A 19,276-nucleotide genomic window follows, 5' to 3' on the forward strand; every position below is an offset into this window, starting at 1 on the left:
GATATAATTGTTACATGGAAAAAATGCATTTTGATTATTAAGTTACCTTCAATGCCACGAGATTTTCCAACATTATGATGGGTGGATTTTACCAAAGTAGTTGGTTTAAATAGTCATATATCTCAAGGCAGCCTCAACTTTATCGAATGGCCAATTTCCTTGCCATCCAACATTCGGTTTTCAAAGCATCCGTCAAATTAAAGAGAAGTGACAATGACCGTAATGCTAGCATAATGTTGATATTTCTCCATGAAGTTCCATTTTTCACTTTATATGCAAAACTCGATTTTCAATTGATCTAATTGAAAGTTTACTCCCCCTCTCTCTCAGCAACTCACCCAATTCCTCTTTTCTCTTTCGAATATTCACATACTCAAAAAAAGAAAAAAGAAACAGAAAAGATATATAAGCTGCTATAAAGGGGAAATGTAGATGTTAACAATGGAACTATTCCTTGAAATTTTTTACCTTGTAACAAAAAAGAAAAAAAAAAGAACAGCAAGTCCTACTGACCTATAGTCTGTATATTGTGGACTAAAGCGAATGAGACAAGAAAACATGACTTGTGCTCGATAATTTACGTTCAACAACAAATGACACGCGTCTCATTAATTTAATTATCGATTAATGGTTTTTTTTTTCATTAGTTGTTTCCAAGTCAAAGAAAGATTATAAATCTTTCGGTACCGTCCAAGCAAGAAAAGCCAACACCTCTCCTTCCGCACCTCCTCCCCTTTACTTTCGAGTGCCCACTGTCTTTTCCTTTCAGGATGCTTTTTCCATTTTTTTCAGATTTTACGGACTGGACCAATTTGACTCCATATAAAAATAAAATATAATAAGCTATACTATACACATTTGCTAGCTTCTTTGGGAAAATTTACTCTAATGCCCCTCTCCTTTCTCGTAATTTTAGCTTCTTGCCATATATGTATTCACATGCTTGTTGCAATAGATGTGGAGATGAATGTCTTTCCCTGGAGAAATGATTAACGAGTTACTATCTATTCCTACTATTTGGATTTTGTTTGGCTGAGTCTAACGGGTTAGTAGCTTTAGAGAGGTGTAATCATTGAGTTGGATCCCAAAAACATGCATGGATCGAGGTCCTATCTTTTCAAACCTCAAGCAACGCAGATGCTTGACAACGATCACACGTTGACAAGCTACCAAATATGTACGTAAATGTCTTCAATAATCCATAGGAAAGACACTGCAGATCTTAGCAAAAGAATGCTTTCCTTTGTGCTGAAAACAGCATTTCTCTTGTAGGAGGGCAAAAGGTTTGCCCTCGTTACTTGTCTGGTGCGTTGAGAAGAGTTGTCCTTATCACTCGTTTAGGTTACCGTAGATCAGATATCTAGGCTAAGAGAGCATCAATACGTACAGAACATGTGAAATTTGAATAGAAAAAAAGACACGTAGTGAGACATATATTCATGAACCGGGTGCATGTATGTCCTCCACTCCATTCGCATAAAAAAGATAAGTGGGGTTCATTGGTTTTTACATTACATTAATTCGATTTGATGGTTCAAATAGACTTAAGTTCTGCCTAAAAATTGTGTTAAAATAGATGGTAATATGAAAAGTTTACGCATAGTGCATCGAATAAATATGTGTTAATTTAAAAAGACGCATGTCATGCACCTAAAGCAGCATGTAGCGAATATAAACTTCGAAACTAATTTCTTACCCTCGCGACACAGGAAACCTAGAACTTAGACCAAGGGCAATTTGGGTAAAATGAAGCACTTATTCCCCGACAACCTTTCACATACACTTCAAATTGCTAAGTTGGTCTTTTGGAAGGGTTCTCTTTCAACACACTCAAATGTGTACCGAATTTCAAAACCTCCCTTCCTTTCGCTTTTGCTGAAGTTTCTTTCCTCTCTCTTCCCTCTCTCTTCCCTCTCTCTCTCTCTCTCTCTCTCTCTCTCTCTTCTCTCTCTCTCTCTCTTCTCGCTTCTCTCTGAGCCTTCAATTAGCCTTGGGTGCTCTGGTTCATGGATATTGATCTCTTGTGGGCTATTGGGGGGTGGTTTCTATTCTTTGATTGCATGGCAGCTTCTTCTTCTTCTTCAACATCATCACCGCTCTCAGAAAGCGACACAAAGCTCAACCATCTCTTCATCGGCTTCTTCCTCGTCCTCTCCCTTCTCAGCTTCGGGTTCCTTGTATTGATGACCCAACCAATGGACCATGCCGAAAAGCCGTCACTTGTGCCCTCCTCCTCGTCATTAATCATCACTCGAAGGCTTCTCCTCTCATCATCGGATCACTCCATGGAGTCATCATCTTCATCGTCATCTTCATCTACTGTGAGCTTCCACCCTAAGAAGGCCAATAACCGCAAGGCTCCTTCACGACAATTTGCAGCCGGAGCTCACGAGGTCCCGAGCGGTCCGAACCCAATATCAAACCGATGAATTAGAGCCAAGCATGGGTGGGATTCATGGAAACGGGACGGAGATGCATGGAAGAGCGATTAGAAGTGAGAAGCTATTGGCTTTGTAGTTTACTGTTTCCAAGTCAGCCATTAATACTGCTTTGTCTTCAGTGAGAGGGTTTGTTAATTACTTTCTAGTATCATCTCGTCTCTAGTCTCTGCTTTCTTTTTTGGTGTCGCTCTCCCTTTTTGTTTTCTATAAAATGTATAGCAAACATATACTCTTTGATGGTATATCTTATTTGAATGTTTTATATAGATTTGTTTTTCGTGATAGATGAAGCTGGAGGAGGGATAAAACTTGTGAAACTTTATTTGCTATATTTGATCAGACAAGAGAAAAAGGAGCACATACAGGTGCATGACATCGTCATTTCAGGTGTTGAAATTTATGGCCTTGCCGTCAAAGCATGTGCCATTCTAGCTAGTGAATCTACGAATGGGCCAAAAGAAAGAACTGCCCAGTGATCTTTATAGTTTGTAGAGCATAACAGAAATTAATTGGGTTTGCTCTCTTCCCCTCTCTGAGCTTCGTTTCCTTCTCTTCACAGGTCTAAGGTCTAAGGGAGGGATGGAGAGAGAGAGGGGGGAGTTAGGGTTACTGCTCTCGCTAGAGAAAACTTAAGCACATGGCCTGGGAATTGTTATTAGATTGTGGAGTTCTTGTTTTAAGTAATTATAATGCAGAAGTTTAAATTTTCAGCTAAACAAAGGGCAAACTTAGGAGGGCAAACAAAATGAAGCAAACGACAGTAGAGGAAGAAAGAAAATGTATGGTTCCCCGGGGAGGCTGCATGAAGTTTCCTGCATTATTGATGTTGTCTGGGGTTCAAGAAAGAGGCTTTCTTTCACAGAGAGAGAGAGAGAGATAAGAAGGGAATCTGAGCCACAACAAGAAGGCAAAGTTGTCAGAGAGAAGTGTATGTTTTGCAGAATTGCATTTGAGAGAGAGAGAGAGAGAAGGAGAGAGAGAAAGAGAGAGAGAGAATTATTTGAGGGGGAGGTCTTTAAGTTTTTTTTTTTTTTTTTTTTGGTGACTTTTGCTTTTGTCTTGTCAAAGAAAAAAAAAACACATCATCGAAAAGAAAAAGCTAAGGTCAGGATCAGCCTATGATTTGATAATAATCAGTCTGCAACAGTCTCATTTCCCTCTGGTTTGAATTATACACCTCCAATCATATGAGCCATGATGGGTTTCTCTACATCATAAGGCAGGCAAAGAAAAAAAGAACTCTCTCTCTCTCTCTCTCTTCAACATCGGGTGATACCCCCTTTTGAGCTCAGATTCATATCATACAAAATTGCTCGACGATTAATTGCAGAATTGCTGCACGAAATGGGACATCATTGTGATCTCAGCAAAACAAAAGATAGGAAAAGATGACGCAGAAAGTTGATGTTGATTACCCTTGAAAAATTAAAGACATTTTGTGTAGGCGACGTGCTAAAATGATCTCTACTCATTTAATATGTTTATCTAGTTACTTGATAATGGTGGTTGAAGCACCTAGAGTAAAGAAGCATTTATCTATAGTCACATAAAGGGGTTTAGCATAAGGTGTTTACAAATTTTTTGTAGCTGCAACCTATCAAATCAAAGCAGCATCAGCTTTTGAAAAACAGTTTGACATCTTTGACAGATGTATCATATTAAACACGGGGAAAATTACCTTATTAGTCATAAACATATTATACGAATACTAATTCAGTTTTAAATATTTAAGTTTTACCTATTTAGTTTTAAACATTTGTGCAAAATTTTAGTTTAGTCATTTTAGTTAATTTTTGTCAAAAATTATTGATGTGGGACCAGTTCTCCTACGTGGCACATTGATATGTTAACGATTTCCAGTGAAAATTAACCAAAATGACTACATTGAAATTTCGTGTAAAGGTTTAGAACTTAATAAAAATTTGAAAAGTTTAGGAGTATATTAACATATAGAAAATTTGTTTAGAAATGATTCAATAATTTCTCCTAAAAAGACTGAATTGCAGTGTTTTACAGCATAGCACACCAGGGCATGGCCACAAACTACTGCACAACTGTAGCACTACCAAGCAGACTTGGATTTAGATTTGGAAGTATGAATTTAAATATAATAAAGAAAAAATAAGTTCTTTGGAGATACTTCAAGCATTCTCTTAATTATGTATCAACTTTCTGTGGCTCCATCCCCACGGGAGCAAATCGATGCCATGGGTTGAGAAAGAATTCATCCCATAGCAATTCAGGAGTGAACATCCTCTCCGATCGGAGTGTTCTCTTTTTTTTTTTTTTTGGTAAAGGTAATAATATTAATGATGAGGACAAATGTACAAAAGAACGGATCCAAACAAGCACTCTTAACAAAGGAGCAAGAGTGACGGGGATCCGATAAAAGCCCGAGGGCGCCAGCAAGAACACAAAAGCTATGAAACGAACAAACAAGCCGTAACAACAGGAACCCGTAGCGTCCCCATCCCTCAAGCCCTCAAAGCTGAAAGCGGAGAACGGAGGAGGAAGGCACCTGTAAGTACAAGAACAAGAGCAGACCGAAACACCAGCACCCTAAAGAGGAATAGCTACAGATGAAAAGATCATTGGGTGGAATCCCCACCCCCTTTGCAGTCTTCTGTTCCTCGGAGAAGGAAGAACTTCCGTGAATGTAAGTGCTTTGTCCTTAACCACCTTGATTAGGTGATTTTTAAGGGCAGGGATTACCAAGGATTCGCCCCCGAAGATAATCGAATTCCTCTTCTTCCAAATGAGATGGCACAACGCACCGAAGGAGAATCGAACTATCCTGTGGTAAAAATCCTTCCCCATGAGGAATTTCCTGGCCCAAGTGAGCGCCTCACTCCAACATCTATTCCTCCATGGCAAGTTACATCTGGCCGCCCAAAAAAAGGCCAAGGAGGCGGAGATGCGACACCGGAAGAATAGGTGTTCGATTGAGTCCGGTTCTTCACTACAAAAAGCACATAGATTAAAATCAATTCGACCTTGATTTAACAACCTCACCTGAGTGGGAAGACGGTTTCTAGATATAAGCCATAGAATAAACTGATGGCGCGGGACTATATCAATATCCCAAATCAAAGAAGCCCACTCCACCCGATCTCTCTTGGTTCTAATGACATTCCATGTAGATGCGACCGAGAAGGAGGCTGATGGATCGCCACACCAAATAAACTTATCATTATAAGCCTCCAAAGTTGGTAAAGCTACACCCCATCTGGTTAATATCCGAGAGAACGAGTCACCTAACGGGGTGTATAAGTCAGCAACTACTGCATTATAAGGGAGCCGCATATTGTCCCTAAACACGGGCGGAACAAATCCATCAAGAGGGCCACATGGAAGCCAGTAATCATGCCATAAGGATACCGATATGCCATTACCAATTTTCCACCTAAACAAAGTTCTGAAATGCTTTCTAAGCTGGAGGATTTTCTTCCACGCCCAGGAGCAAGTCGCAGGTTGAGATGAAACCCAAAAGAGGTTTCTTTGAATCAAGAGTGTTCTCTATGTATGTAAGCCAAAGAAAAGAGGTTTCTTTGAATCAAATGCTGAGGACGTATCTCCTGAAACAAGCTGGACACGATACAAACCAGCATGTACAAATCAAAGAATACCAAGTGTCGCTACAGTGTCGATAATCAGGTCCTCCATCCAATTTAAGATCCAGATCCGAGAGTTAATTTGAACACATGAGACAATCTATGTTTTTCAAATGTCCCAAAAAGAATGTCTGTAGGAGCAACAGAAGATTGTTGAGCACCAGCACTACAACGTGGGGGCAGATCCATCAATCCCCCGTTAATAATTAGTGTTGTCCAATCCCAAAAGCGAGGCTCTCTTTAATGTCTTGAAAGAGAAACTAAAGCAAAGTCAATGGACCACGCGATATGAATGAAATCTTTGTTAACTGGGCATTGAGGACCTTAATGATGGGGATCAAAGTGTGCTCTCCCCAACCAGGTATATATGAAGTTCTAGCAGACATCTACAGATCTCTTCTAACTTTTGATGGATGATACCAGAATGTGATGAAACGAAGTATTGAACCGATGCTAAAGACCTGTTTTCATGTGATTTACCAAAGGATCGATACCTTGAAAAACTCTAAATTAGTACTTGTGATAAATTTACTACAAACTAATTTTTTTGTTTAAAAAGAACCTTAAACTAATACACCTATGAAAAATTTACCTTTTGCTAATTTCCTTTAAATTTTACCGTTAATTTACTAATTTAGATGACATGTGATAGTTAATAGGTATACGGATTTAGGATTTTGCATTCCTTTTGTAATAAGTTTACTAGTTTGGTGATTTTTCATTATATTAATCTAATTTAACGGAGACTCATAAAAGATAAATTTATCACAAATATACAAATTTGAGATTTTTTGTAATATTTGTCATGAGTATATTAATTTGAAGTTTTTGGTAATCAACAAATTAGTTTGAAATAAATTTGTTATAAATGTACTAATTTGAGATATTTGGTGATCAAAAATTTATTTAGATAAATTTATCGTGAGTATTAATTTAGAGTTCTTCGTGATGTTAACCCTCTACCAAACTTTGTTGGATCCCTACAGATACATGCAACATAATCGGCACCATCTTTCATAGACTGGTAAGGCTTTACCTTCGAAGTGCCGGACATGGCCCTAAGTCTACTTTGAGCGAAAAATTGCTATGATTCGAATACGGGATTTGCCGCACACACATCAACTTTGACCACCCAAGTAAATTTTCTCAAAAGCTTATGTCTCTCCTCGACTAATAATGCAATTAAAGGGACTGGAAGCAATTGAAATTTGAGGGTTTCATTTTATTGTTTGCTCAGGCATCTACATTTTAGATGCGAGCACTTCTGAACCCACACACAAGAAAAGAAAAGAATTGCCGATGCCTGTCTCTCATAGACACATTCGGAGGAAATGGAAAATTGAACGTCATGGAAGGGCCGACATAAGACTAGTTTAAGTACAAGAAACAGCTTCCAAAGGCGGTAGTATATGAAGGACCGAAAACCTCGTATAGCAAAATCTTTATTCATTGACCTTGCGGATCATTCAAAAATGGCCAACAATTGTACTGACATATAGTCACAACATAGGCATTACAGGTATGACAAAATTTTGGTTTTGGCACTTGCACCGTAAGGAGGCCTGAAATAATTAAAATCAATCCCCCGCACACAGAAAAAATCGATCCTCATAATGATGCACTAACCTCGATGGAGGATTCCGTCAATATAATGTCTCTCGAATTATCTGCTTTCGGGTGATTAAGTGTGTCAAACTTTATTCTAACATTTAAGGGTTTAACAAATACGAGTTCCCTCAAATCTGTGGTGGACTTCAACAAAATCTCACGGCAGAGATCCCTACCCCTTTTTCCACTGCTCTTCGGCACCAGAAGATCTGAAAGTACTCCGGCATATATTTCACGATCGTCCTCTAGTACATTTAAGTTCCTTCTAAGCCTCAAATAAAGAGCTGCGTAAACTATGACCTATATTGAAGTAAGAAGAATTAGTACCAGTTAAATGTTAAGAGACGAGAATCACAAAGCAACCTAATTAGTGAAGAAGCATCACTTCTAATTGTGCAGGAAAGAGCTCTGGATGACGGGACCGAGGATGCCAAGTAAGAAGGTGCTAGAGTGAAAATGAAATGAATCAGTTTGTAGAATCATAAAAGAATTGGTATTGCCTCATTTTAAAAAGGAAAGGTGCATAGCAGCTGTTTGTATTAGAATTGAATGATTATGCATTATTGAGTGTATAATCTATTTCATTACCTGTGTTTACTATTTAGACGGAATATCTATTGTTACTAAGAAAGTCAAGAAACCTCAGAAGCAGAAGAAAGTGATTCAACAAATTAAAAGCCAAGAAAATATCACTTCAGTCTTTTAGAGCTCATTGAACCAATTCTTCAGTCGACAAAGTTGAACAATCAAGAACAATTAAATCTCCAAGTCTACCCGCTTTGATAGTTGAGAAGACTAGAGATTTTAGCATGTTAAGCGGTGAGATGGAGCATATTAACCGTTAAGGCAACTGAATTTATGTAAGTTTTAACCACCAAAAAAAAAAAAAAAAACTGAATTTATATAAGAAAAGAATTCAGAGAGCATACCTCACTAGAACCAGGACTTGTATTGACAGCACAATCAATGCGAACATTCTTATCATCAATTCTCATGTCTGAAGCATCATTATTGTCTTCCACTATCAACTCCGGCTCAGGCACGGTGAAGGCAAGATTGTCCAGTTCATCGAACCATTTTTGGGACACACCAACCTAGATTTTATCCAGCAGAAAATGTTCTAAGCTATCAAATTTATGGAAGTAGTTGTCTATAAGATTCCACGGATTACAAATTTCAAGTCTTTTTCCTAGAGATGAGAAATTACCTTTTCTGAAGATCCCACATCCTCCTCTGATTCACGGAGTATGGTAGCAGCTCCCCGGGCCTGGCGCCATATGCTGCCTTCTTGTACTCGCTCCATGAGCTCAGTATCATTGGGAATGTCCACATTTAGTTTAATGTGGACCCTACCTGATTCATCACAAAGGATTTCAAATGGATGGACTTGATATTTGACTGAATGGCACAATTATCTTATCAGGTTATTGAGGATTAGCATAATCACTCTGCAGTTGCTCTTCCATATACAACTATACTAGAGGGTTCATCCTTTGGCAATTTCCTTTCCATTGTTACTTGATTTAAACTATGTTGAGGCTGTGGCACAGTTTTTAGCACGTGCAATTAAAAAAGCATATGAATTGGATTGAATACCAAGAATCAAATAAAACAAAAATTAAAACAAATGAAACTAGGTCGTCTCACCATGCAAAACACGACCTTTTTGGGACAGCTACTTCTCATTAAATCTTTGACAAAGATCCCCAAACTAGAAACTTAGGAGCAAAAGCAACCTAAAAGTTATCAGTGGAACTGCGAATGCAATGAGAACCAACAACAGCAACCAAGTCTTCCCCACTTAATCAGGTTAGCTTCATGATTCCTCTTATGCCATTGCCATTCCCCTCTATTTTGTACTATATCCCAGATAATTTCAAAAGGGCCATGAATTCAAAGATAAGTATCAGGCTTAAGACCAGAGTAATACCAGGCAACAAGCTGAAACGTTGAACAAGATCAGCTGGCATTCCTTCAAATCCGTCAGCACTGTCGGCATGGTTTCACAATATTAGCAAACAGATACAATCAATGATTTTTATTAAGGAAACGAAATACATGCCAGGCATGTGTAAACATGTGCTGACGTTATTAATATTTAATCACTCACGTGGTGTAAAATCTTTCCAAAGGTAAGGCCAACCAATAAGGTAAGCCAAGAACACCAAAGTTTGATAACTTAAAAGTTGAAACTTCACCAGAACTTCTGTCAAGTTTCAAAACCCTGTGACCAACTTTAAAAAGAACAAAAAATCAAATCAAATCAGCACCTACTGTACAACAAGTTACCAACAGATAGAGCTGCATTGTTAAACATAAAGTTAGATACCTGGATCACATAGTACCGTGTGCTTTCCCAAGGTAGTTATAGATGATATAAGATCATTATAAAGGAGCCCTTCTCCTACATCAGCAAGAGATTGATGCTGCAACCAATCATAGTGGATCTGTTTCAAAAGTGCTACTCTCTCTGAAATCAACTCTTCACCATTCTCCAATATCTTCTGGTATCCTTGTTTACCGTTCATCAATTCAACAAGACAATTTTAGTAGAGACCTGTATCAATAATGGAGAAGTGGTCAAAGTGCATTGAGCTAATTTCAAACCTTTGACAATGCCTCTGATCTCCCCTGAAGCCAAATCTAAGATCCATGATGCTTCAAAGCTGCAAGAACAACAAACTCTCATACAGTAAGCATGAAAAAGATTAAAAAAAAGTGCAATGCATTAAGGGATCAGATACATAGCTCCCAAATAAAAGTACTAAGCAAGTCCTCTTTGGCATGCAACTAGGACAGAAGTAGATATTTGCATGTTAAAATCTCTAAGCAAACTAACATGCAGGTGCATATTTAAAAACTCACTCCAGTGAAGAATTTGGTTGAAGTTAAAGAATCTAGATAGAAGTCTTAGTTTCCTAAGCAACTCATATTTGTTTAAGTGTATCAGACATAATCTTAGGTCCCCAAGCTCTGCTTTCTTTTCTCACGAAGCTACAAGAATTGAAAGGGAACATAAAATTACTACAACTCCCTCCTTCCATTTTGATGAGTTTCATTTTCCTCTCCCATCAGTACAGAGGAATTGACAGAAATAAAGAACCATTGAACTTCCTGAGAAAAGTTCCTGCTTTAAGTTTTAAATTGGTTACGAGAGGAAAACCTCATTAAAGGCGACAGGGACTCGACAAATGGCTTGTTTAGATATCCTCAAACGCGTAAAGAAGGTGCAATACACTTTTTGAAATGTATAGTGAAAATGCATTGGTTTATAAAAAAATCAAACTTAAATGTTTATGTCGTCAACTTTATCAAAGCATCATAGCTGGAGACTTTGAGTTCAACTCTTGGCACCCTCCTTTCACTCATTAATAAGTTTCCTGTGTTTATACATAATTGGTTTCAACAACTCTTCCACCCACACATTTAGTGCTTCTTTGGTTGAGGCCAGGTCATCTTATCAGCCTTCTTTACCATACCAGCATTTTCTTTTCTTTTCTTTTTTTTTTTTTTTTTTTTTGGTGGGGGCACTTAGATTTAAACCATGTCATTGATAGTTTAAGCTTTTATGCTCTGTTCAGGAGAGCTAGGAAAAGAAAATGCAGAAGGAAAACACTAAAAATTGAAAATTTTCCCTCCGTTTCCTTCTCACTAAAATTTGAAAGCTTCCCCTATTTTCCACATACATTTTCATTCCCCTGATTTTTGTAATTCTCCCAAGCGGAACCATAGAAGACATTTGCACACTTAACTTCAAGAACTCTCGTGCTTACTTATCCAAATTGGAAAAATACAAAACTTGTAAGTGCAGTATCTCCCTTTAAAACTGAAAGCAAAAATTCTTATTTTGAGTTCTAGTGATTGCTCGATTCAATTAAAAGAACCAAGAAATGCTATAAAGAGTCCAGCTGCTTACATATGAAACCCTGTCAAGAAATGTGAAATCCAAGGCCAACATTTAAGGGACTTCATTACTAACTAACTGGAGTACCATCAAGACCAAGGAAATGTCATTTTTTCTCGAGCACATTTAAAACATAAAAATAACATATGTTATAAAAAACATAAAAGAGCAATCAAAGCTAAGCAATTTGTTGGGGAAAAGCTGTACAAGCATCCTTTACCTGCGGCTTATAATTAACAATTTATCAGCATCTAGTTGCATGATATGCCAAGGATAAACTAGTATCTGTGTGTCAAGAGCTCCAGAGTCTGCAATGATCTGCCTTTGCAAACCCAGCATATTCATGATCCAGCTCCAAACTGTAACTTTTGTTTTGCTATAGTCTTTGGGATATATTGTCTCGACAAGCCGGTGCCTCATGTCTGCTCTCCTAATAGCATGGTTCTATTAAAGGCAAACAATGAGTGATATGGGAAATGTTACAAATCCATGACAACTGACTATGACTAACAAAGGTATATTTCAATGGAGGAAACACCAGTTTCTGTAATCTCTCTCGAGATAAACAAATATACTACAGCATTAACGGTCAATTTGCAAACAGCTAGTATATCACAAACTTCGGTAATAAACTGCATTCATGTTGGATGTTTTGATTCAAGAGATCCCTAGTATGAAGATGTACGTATCTTGGACATTCTTAACAAGAGAAAAATACTACACTATGTAAACATTGGCTGTGTGTGAGACTACAAATTACCACATCTGTGCACAATACATAGCAGAAGGATAGCAGGAAATTCAACTAAAATTGACAGGCAAATTACAACATCGTAGTACATGGATATATGTTTCTTGAACAAGAATGGATTTTAATGTGCCATTAAATAAGGCACCATTTAGATTTTAAATCGCAATCATACAGGGGTGGATTAAGAAGATGATTGTTACGCACATGGAATCCCCACAAGTATTTCTTAAACAGATTTGTTAAGCTATCAGCTTTTCATGAAGACCACACCACAGCCAAGCAATATCAGTGGATCAGAAAAACAAACACAAAAGGGCATCATTTTGATGAGTTGCTTTGGGCTTCAGATACCTATGTCATTATGATAAGCTGAACGATCTTAATTTTCTTTCACTTCATTTCAAGGACATTCGACTACATCCCGACGACAATGGTACAATGTAGTATTTCTAACATAAGCAAGATTAATGACCCAGAGTATTAAATTTTTTCCAGCAAATGAACGAGACTATCATGACAACCCTGAAAAGCCGTTTTTCTGTGTTGAGAGTTCCCATCTTCCAAATGATATTACAGAATCAACTATTATCCGCAACAAGTCCACAAATACAGGATACATATATGAATCGAGCATTAAACAAATTGTGGCCACGGAAACCCACAGCCCCAAGGAGATCCAACATTCTAAAATGCACCAAGTGATAATTCTATTTCTTGCTAATGCATGCATGAATACTGCACAAGGTCTGCAAACAAGCTCTCAGAATTTTACACTTAACACATGCTATTTGTGACAAATATACGTACCCACTCTAATACAAATATGAACAATTGAAAATGAAGAACTAGCACTAAAATAAAAGAGAGATGTTTCAAGAATTCAAGGGAATAACTTTACTTTTATTTTCATCCACTGCTTTAGAATTGTCAGTATCAAAAGATATTTGTCAACGCATACCTCTGAATCTGCGATATACAGGCAATCCTCTGCGGCATAGTAGAAGGAAGATGCAGGACAGAACAATTTGGCAGATTCGAAATCACCATCTTCAAAACCCGGCAAAGAACCAATCTGACACATTGCTTTGCCTTAGTCATGTAAGTTATCTCTACTTTCCAACATAAGAAGTGAAGTCAACAAATGTCAAGTCTAGGATCCTATCTGACACATCAAATTGACAAAGTACTTGAGACTCTGCTTAAGAAAGCTAACTAGATGCATAAAGCTATTGACAAGAGTGATGACTCCAACATTTATGCATTCAGAATCAGCAAAAGCCAGTGATTGTATTGAAATGAAATCATGTAGGCATTGGCAAATTTACGCCTCTAGTTCTTTACTTACTATAAATTCCTTTCTAGCCCAATCTTCCTATAATTAAACATTACAATGTAGCATCTCACAAGCAACTGTTGGTAGAGACTGCTCTCAGAGGTGGCTCATGGTTTCTTTATGCCTCACAATTCTCAGATAAATGCTTGCTTTGCTGAAAAAGTCCATGCCATAACTATAATGTAAGAAATATGCACATGTTCTACTCCAAAGACCAATGGCGAATCAAGATACTTGTAATTGAGTACAAATTCCATACATACACAATCCAGAATCTTCCCACTGCCGTCACATATGATTATTCGATGATGATTGCTGTCAGAAAGGAATAAGCGACTGCCATCCTCATCAGCAGTCACGCAACCTATAACAAAGAATAACAATCACTAAAATTTAGCATATGACAGAAGAGAATCAGAATACTTCATATGCTAAAAAGAGCAACAAGATGTGATAACGATGCATCCTGGCTGAGCAAAAATATACTTTACATCAGCACCAAAGGCATAAAAATGAGGGAAAAGTGCTAATAAAACCATGCCTCTCGAAGTGACATCTAGAGTTCCCAGTGGCACTTCGTATTTAGAAAAAAGAATAATCTCTCGAAGCATCTACTGTAGAATCAAGTAATGCTTTCTTTCAGCCACAAATGGTTTTCACTAATCAAGGTAAAATCCATTCAAAAGCTTAAGTAAAAACACGAAATGAAAAAAGAAGTTTCACCACCAACATGAAGCTACGATACAATACTTCTTGGTAATTTATTGCGTTTCAATACCGTGTTTCATAAAGTCAATTGAAATTTAAGCTGATGTAAATTTTATACCTGGAAAATAAATAAGCAGATTTTGCACAATAGAAGATAGGCATGGCTCCTTGGCAATATCATTTTGCTTGAAAAGTGGGCTTTTGGATCTGACAGGTGGCTCGGAATCCTCTTTGTCTAGCTTATCGAAGTCCTCAATCGCTGTAATATACATCACTAGATAGATCGCATGAGCAAATCTCTGAAAGTTGTATAAACCATTAAGAAAAAGGCATAACCACAATTGACGTTGAATTATTACAAATCTAAGAGATTAAAGGAACCCTGCATTTACCCAAAAAAAAAAGAAAAAGGAACCCTGCATTTTACTGACATCCAGTGAGCAGGTGATCCCGGAGGAAAGGCAACAAAGGGTCCGGCAGGAGAATGTAGGGAGAGAAGCACTTGTGGAGAAAACAAGATAAATATTACCAAAGTAACTTTCTGCACAACTTAACAGACTGCAGACTCAACGAGACAAAAAAGCATTATTAAAATGTCATATGTACTTTTACCATATTCAAGCAGGTAATTGCTCAGCCTATCAATTTCCAAGAGCAAAATAAGTACTCCCTCTTCTAGACTTATATATAGGAAGGAGAAATTTTTTTTATAGAAAGCAGAGTTATCCCATTCAAAACTGACTATTACAGCATGCTTTTACAAACATATCTCCAAACATGCTATGAATGGAAATGTCACATACCTTTTTCAATCATCTCAACATCGGCATCCTTCTCTAGGAAAACAACTGGATTCTTAAATTCTTTATATAAAAAAAAACAAGGCTCATTTGTTATCTGCAACAACGAAAGGACCAAAGATGCAAAAATGAGACAAATCATCTGGTAGACTAGCTTAGATGGTCAAGGTACAAGGTCAAATTTAAATCCACAAAAACCTCAAAGCCTCTACCAAGAAGCACAAAGCTTCAGCATATTACCTCAGAGAAGTTCTCGCTAGTAAACAATACTGGAAAGTTGACATGCTCCTTTATCATCAATTCAGCAAGATGCGTTTGATAAAGAGAGGAACCAGCTGAACTGCCAAACTGAAAAATCATGACATAGACATGTGGAGACCTGCAACGGCACAAGAAAGGAGGGGACAAAAAAACTCACACATGGAAATGCAATTAATCAGACAATAAGTGGTTTAGAAGAGTACTTGCTCATCTACCTCTGCTTAATTGACTTCATTGTTCTAAGAGTTTTAACTGCTTGATATCGCATTGATGGAGAATTTGCATCAAACTGACCAAGCAGAACTAAAAATGTCTTCACTCTCCCAAGACAATCATTATCTGCTTCAACCTTATTCAACCAAAAATGATTTGGGCCTGTAAACAATCATTACAAAAGAGGGTCTGAGAAGTGAGAACTACATGATACAACATAAAATAAAACTTTTGCACAACGTGCAAGTGCAATCAAGCCTGCATGGTTCGTAGATACACGAAAGAGAGAAGGGGAGGGTGATCCATGTATAAATATTTCAGGGATTTTAAAGTCAACTGCTGTTATCACTTATCAGCAATCCATAAGACCATATTATACATTCTATTTCCTCATAAAAGATGAGCAAAATCATAAGTCGTAATTAATGGAAGAACAGGCAACCAAAGTATTTTCAAATAGATAACAGAAAAGAACCTCCAACCAACAACAATAACAAGCAAACCTATCCTTCTAGCATGAAAGGAAGGGGGGTAAAAGATTTGTAACATGAGGGTGCAAAAATAGAAAAAATGCCCTTTTTTCCTGAATATTGCTTCCCATACCTTCAAGCGCATTAAATGAGGATTGAATGAAGGATAAAATGCTGTTTTCAACCTCACGTGCAGAATCATTTAGAACTTCTGAAAGTGTTGAGATCCTGAAAATGGCTGCAAATGATAAGTTAAAAGATATTTCAAGCATCATTTCACAGGGCAAAAAGTAATCACTCATAAGTTCTTTTATTTTCCTCAGTGGAATCACTTGTGAATCTTAAAATGATCTAAGAGTTAGGCATTTTCATTTGGCTGAAACATAGCAGAGTTTCATAAGAAGAAAGAAAGAACAAAATTACTCCACAAAATAGGTCTTTACATAATCTATGACATAAGAAAGTGGACACAATCAACAGATTTAGTCACATCAAGTGGGTCGCGTCATTTCTCAGCCATCACCAAAACTTTTAAGATTTCGAGATTATAATCAGACCTGGAGGACATGCTTTGAAAGAAAAGTGTATTCAGACTGGTGACATCGACAATCATTCTAGAAATCACCACAAGAAATACAAAGTATGCATCAAATTACCTTCGCATGTCAAAGAAACTCCTATCAATCGGCATGTCAAATCTTTCCCACAAATGACTATGACTAACTGAAGCGGAAGCAGATAGACAGAAAGCTGATGTGCATCTCCTGTAGTCATAACCTGTAAATAAAATCAAAAGGCAAAACTTTAAGAGATACAATAATTTTTGGAACAGCATATCCTGCAAATGTGTAGGAATGAACCGAGCAAAAGGACTATCTCCAAGACGGGACCACCAAATGTTCAGCCATCCTTAGGATGGCTAAGTATTCGCATAGTTGAGTCCCCAGTCGGGTTCTTCACTATAGAGAAGATTACATTACACAAGATGCAGCAACACCACTATTGATCAAAAGATCACAGCTTTCAGTCGAAATTGATCTTGCACAGTCCTAACGTTACACAGGCAGATACTAATTTCCCCGTCGGTTCAAGAAATTGAGTTAAACAGGTAACGCAAGTTCAACCCAAAGAAAAGAAAGACCGTCCAAAAAATAACAAAAGCCCACAATCCCAATCTGCGAACACGAACGCAAAACAAGAAAAAGGTCGAAACTTCAAGACAATTAGCCAAAAGAGGCAGCCTGACCTGCGAAAACGCGGGGCAAGAACCTCGAAATTTGCCACAAACGACGGTATCTCACAGCCATATGATCCCCGTCCCTTTCCCAAATGCACAAGCAGCTGGTTTCTTGATGTCGGGTCTCGGTTTCACCACTTCAATGGACAAAGAAGCGTCGACATTAGAAGAAAGAGAGAGAAAAACGAGGAAAGAAAGAGTACAAGAGACGAAATTTAACGTACAGATTTCGGAGGGAAGGTGTGCTTATATGGATTGCTGTTGAGTGGGGCGAGAAAGGGTCGAGGAACAGAGTCGCCGGGGATGCTCGTGTGTACGCCGCCGCCTCCCGCCCAGGAGAAACGAAAGGGTGGGAAGCGGACAGACCGATGTGTTGTTTTTCCTAGTTTTGCATCTCCTTAGTACCATAGACAGAGCTCATTATAAGCTGTCAGAAGAAAAACGAAGAAAAGCGAAGAAAAGCGTAGGGCAGGAGAATTTGGAGAAGAAAATGTACTCACTATTTTGTAATATGTGTACATGTGTATATAATACAAGACATGAATCAATAAAAGTTAAAACGACATTTTCCAATCTTTCTAATCCTAAAATAAAAACGATCCCTATCAATTTACAATTAATCGCAAATCCTCTAAATAATATCTTCCAACACTTCCCTCAAGCTAGTGGCTTGTATATGTATAAAACGTCAAGCTTGCTTAAAAGATATGTATGTTGTCTTTAGCAAAGAGACTTATTGAAAACATATGAAGGTTGCGCTGTGGTGTTGATCCCTCTTCTTTCAATAACTCATTCTAGAATCTTCTCTCGAGCAAAATGGCAATCTTTGTCCTCTCATGTACTATGTGATTTGCTGCAAGTTTGAGTGCTGAATTATTGTCGCAAACAAGTAATGTCGATCCCTTAACTTGTGCCCCAAGATCTAGAAGTAAACCTTGTAACCATACTATTTCACAAATAGTCTTAGCCATAGAACGGTATTTGGCTTCAGTTGAAGATAAGGACATTGTAGACTGTTTCTTTGTCTTCCATGAGAGCAATGATTCCCCAAATTTGATGCAGAACTCAGTGATAGATCTCCTACTCATAGGACATGTAGCATAATTCGCATCGTAATAAGCCGTCGTTTCCATGTTGCATTTCTGAGAAAGGAGTATCCCTAAGCTTGGACATGTCTTCAAGTGTCACACGATCTTCAAGGCTGCATTCATGTGAGATTGTTTTGGATTTTGCATGAATTGACTAAGAGTCTGTATTGCATAGTAGATATCTAGCCTAGTCATGATGAGATATATACGTTTCCCTACAAGTCTCTGATATCCTGACGAATCTTTTAATAACGGATCATCATCAGAAGAAGATATGCCAGAATCATAGTCGATAAAAGTCAGCTTGGCATTCTGCTTGATAGGAATAACGGCTGGTTTGCAACCTGACAGTCCTGCTTCTGCTATAATCTCCATTACGAATTTCTGTTGGCTGAAAGGGATTCCTTGATCTGAATGAGCTATCTCAATTCCAAGAAAATACTTAGGCAAGCCTAAATCTTTGATATGAAAAGTGGAATGTAGATACTCCTTAAGTGTCTTCACAGCAGAATCATCATTTCCCATGATAAGTATGTCATCAACATAAATCATCAAGTAAATAAATGACATAACAAAGCATAGTCATATTTGGACTGTTTGAATCCAGCGGCCATAAGTGCATTAGTAAACTTGGTGTATCATTGCCGAGAGGCTTGTTTTAGTCCATAAAGAGATTTGTGGAGACGACATACCTTAGACTTCCCCTGTCTCCGTAATCCTGGTGGAAGATCCATGTAGATTTCTTCATCTAGATCACCATGCAAGAAAGCATTATGGACATCCATTTGATGCAATGGCCAATCACGAAAAGCAACAATCGATAAGAAAGAATGAATTGTGACATCCTTTTC

General features: G+C 37.8%; 2 protein-coding genes across 3 annotated transcripts; one reads left to right on the forward strand and one right to left on the reverse strand.

Annotated features, from left to right (window-relative positions):
- The first annotated feature begins 2,006 nt into the window (after positions 1-2,006).
- On the forward strand, positions 2,007-2,429 carry LOC120289985 (CLAVATA3/ESR (CLE)-related protein TDIF-like). The gene has a single exon (XM_039305407.1). It carries the CDS (start codon positions 2,007-2,009, stop codon positions 2,427-2,429), a length of 423 nt encoding a protein of 140 aa, XP_039161341.1.
- Positions 2,430-7,458: 5,029 nt separating this feature from the next.
- Positions 7,459-17,752, reverse strand: LOC104430260. Of its 2 annotated transcripts, XM_010043011.3 has the most exons (18): positions 17,562-17,752; positions 17,347-17,474; positions 16,757-16,877; positions 16,234-16,328; positions 15,633-15,792; positions 15,397-15,535; positions 15,160-15,253; positions 14,475-14,615; positions 13,912-14,012; positions 13,274-13,387; positions 11,785-12,008; positions 10,268-10,326; positions 9,990-10,172; positions 9,771-9,894; positions 9,591-9,649; positions 8,868-9,013; positions 8,590-8,754; positions 7,459-7,960 (listed from the first exon to the last, which is right to left on the reverse strand). In XM_010043011.3, exons 2-18 carry the CDS (start codon positions 17,405-17,407, stop codon positions 7,661-7,663), a joined length of 2,286 nt encoding a protein of 761 aa, XP_010041313.2. In that variant the 5' UTR covers positions 17,408-17,474; positions 17,562-17,752; the 3' UTR covers positions 7,459-7,660. The 2 variants fall into 2 exon arrangements, with proteins under 2 accessions (XP_010041313.2, XP_010038366.1); XM_010040064.3 differs by lacking the exon at positions 17,562-17,752 and having other exon boundaries at positions 16,234-16,338; positions 17,347-17,476.
- Between the last annotated feature and the right edge of the window lie 1,524 nt (positions 17,753-19,276).

The sequence above is a fragment of the Eucalyptus grandis genome, chromosome 11 (genome assembly GCF_016545825.1).
Source record: "Eucalyptus grandis isolate ANBG69807.140 chromosome 11, ASM1654582v1, whole genome shotgun sequence".
In the NCBI taxonomy this organism is placed as follows: domain Eukaryota; kingdom Viridiplantae; phylum Streptophyta; class Magnoliopsida; order Myrtales; family Myrtaceae; genus Eucalyptus; species Eucalyptus grandis.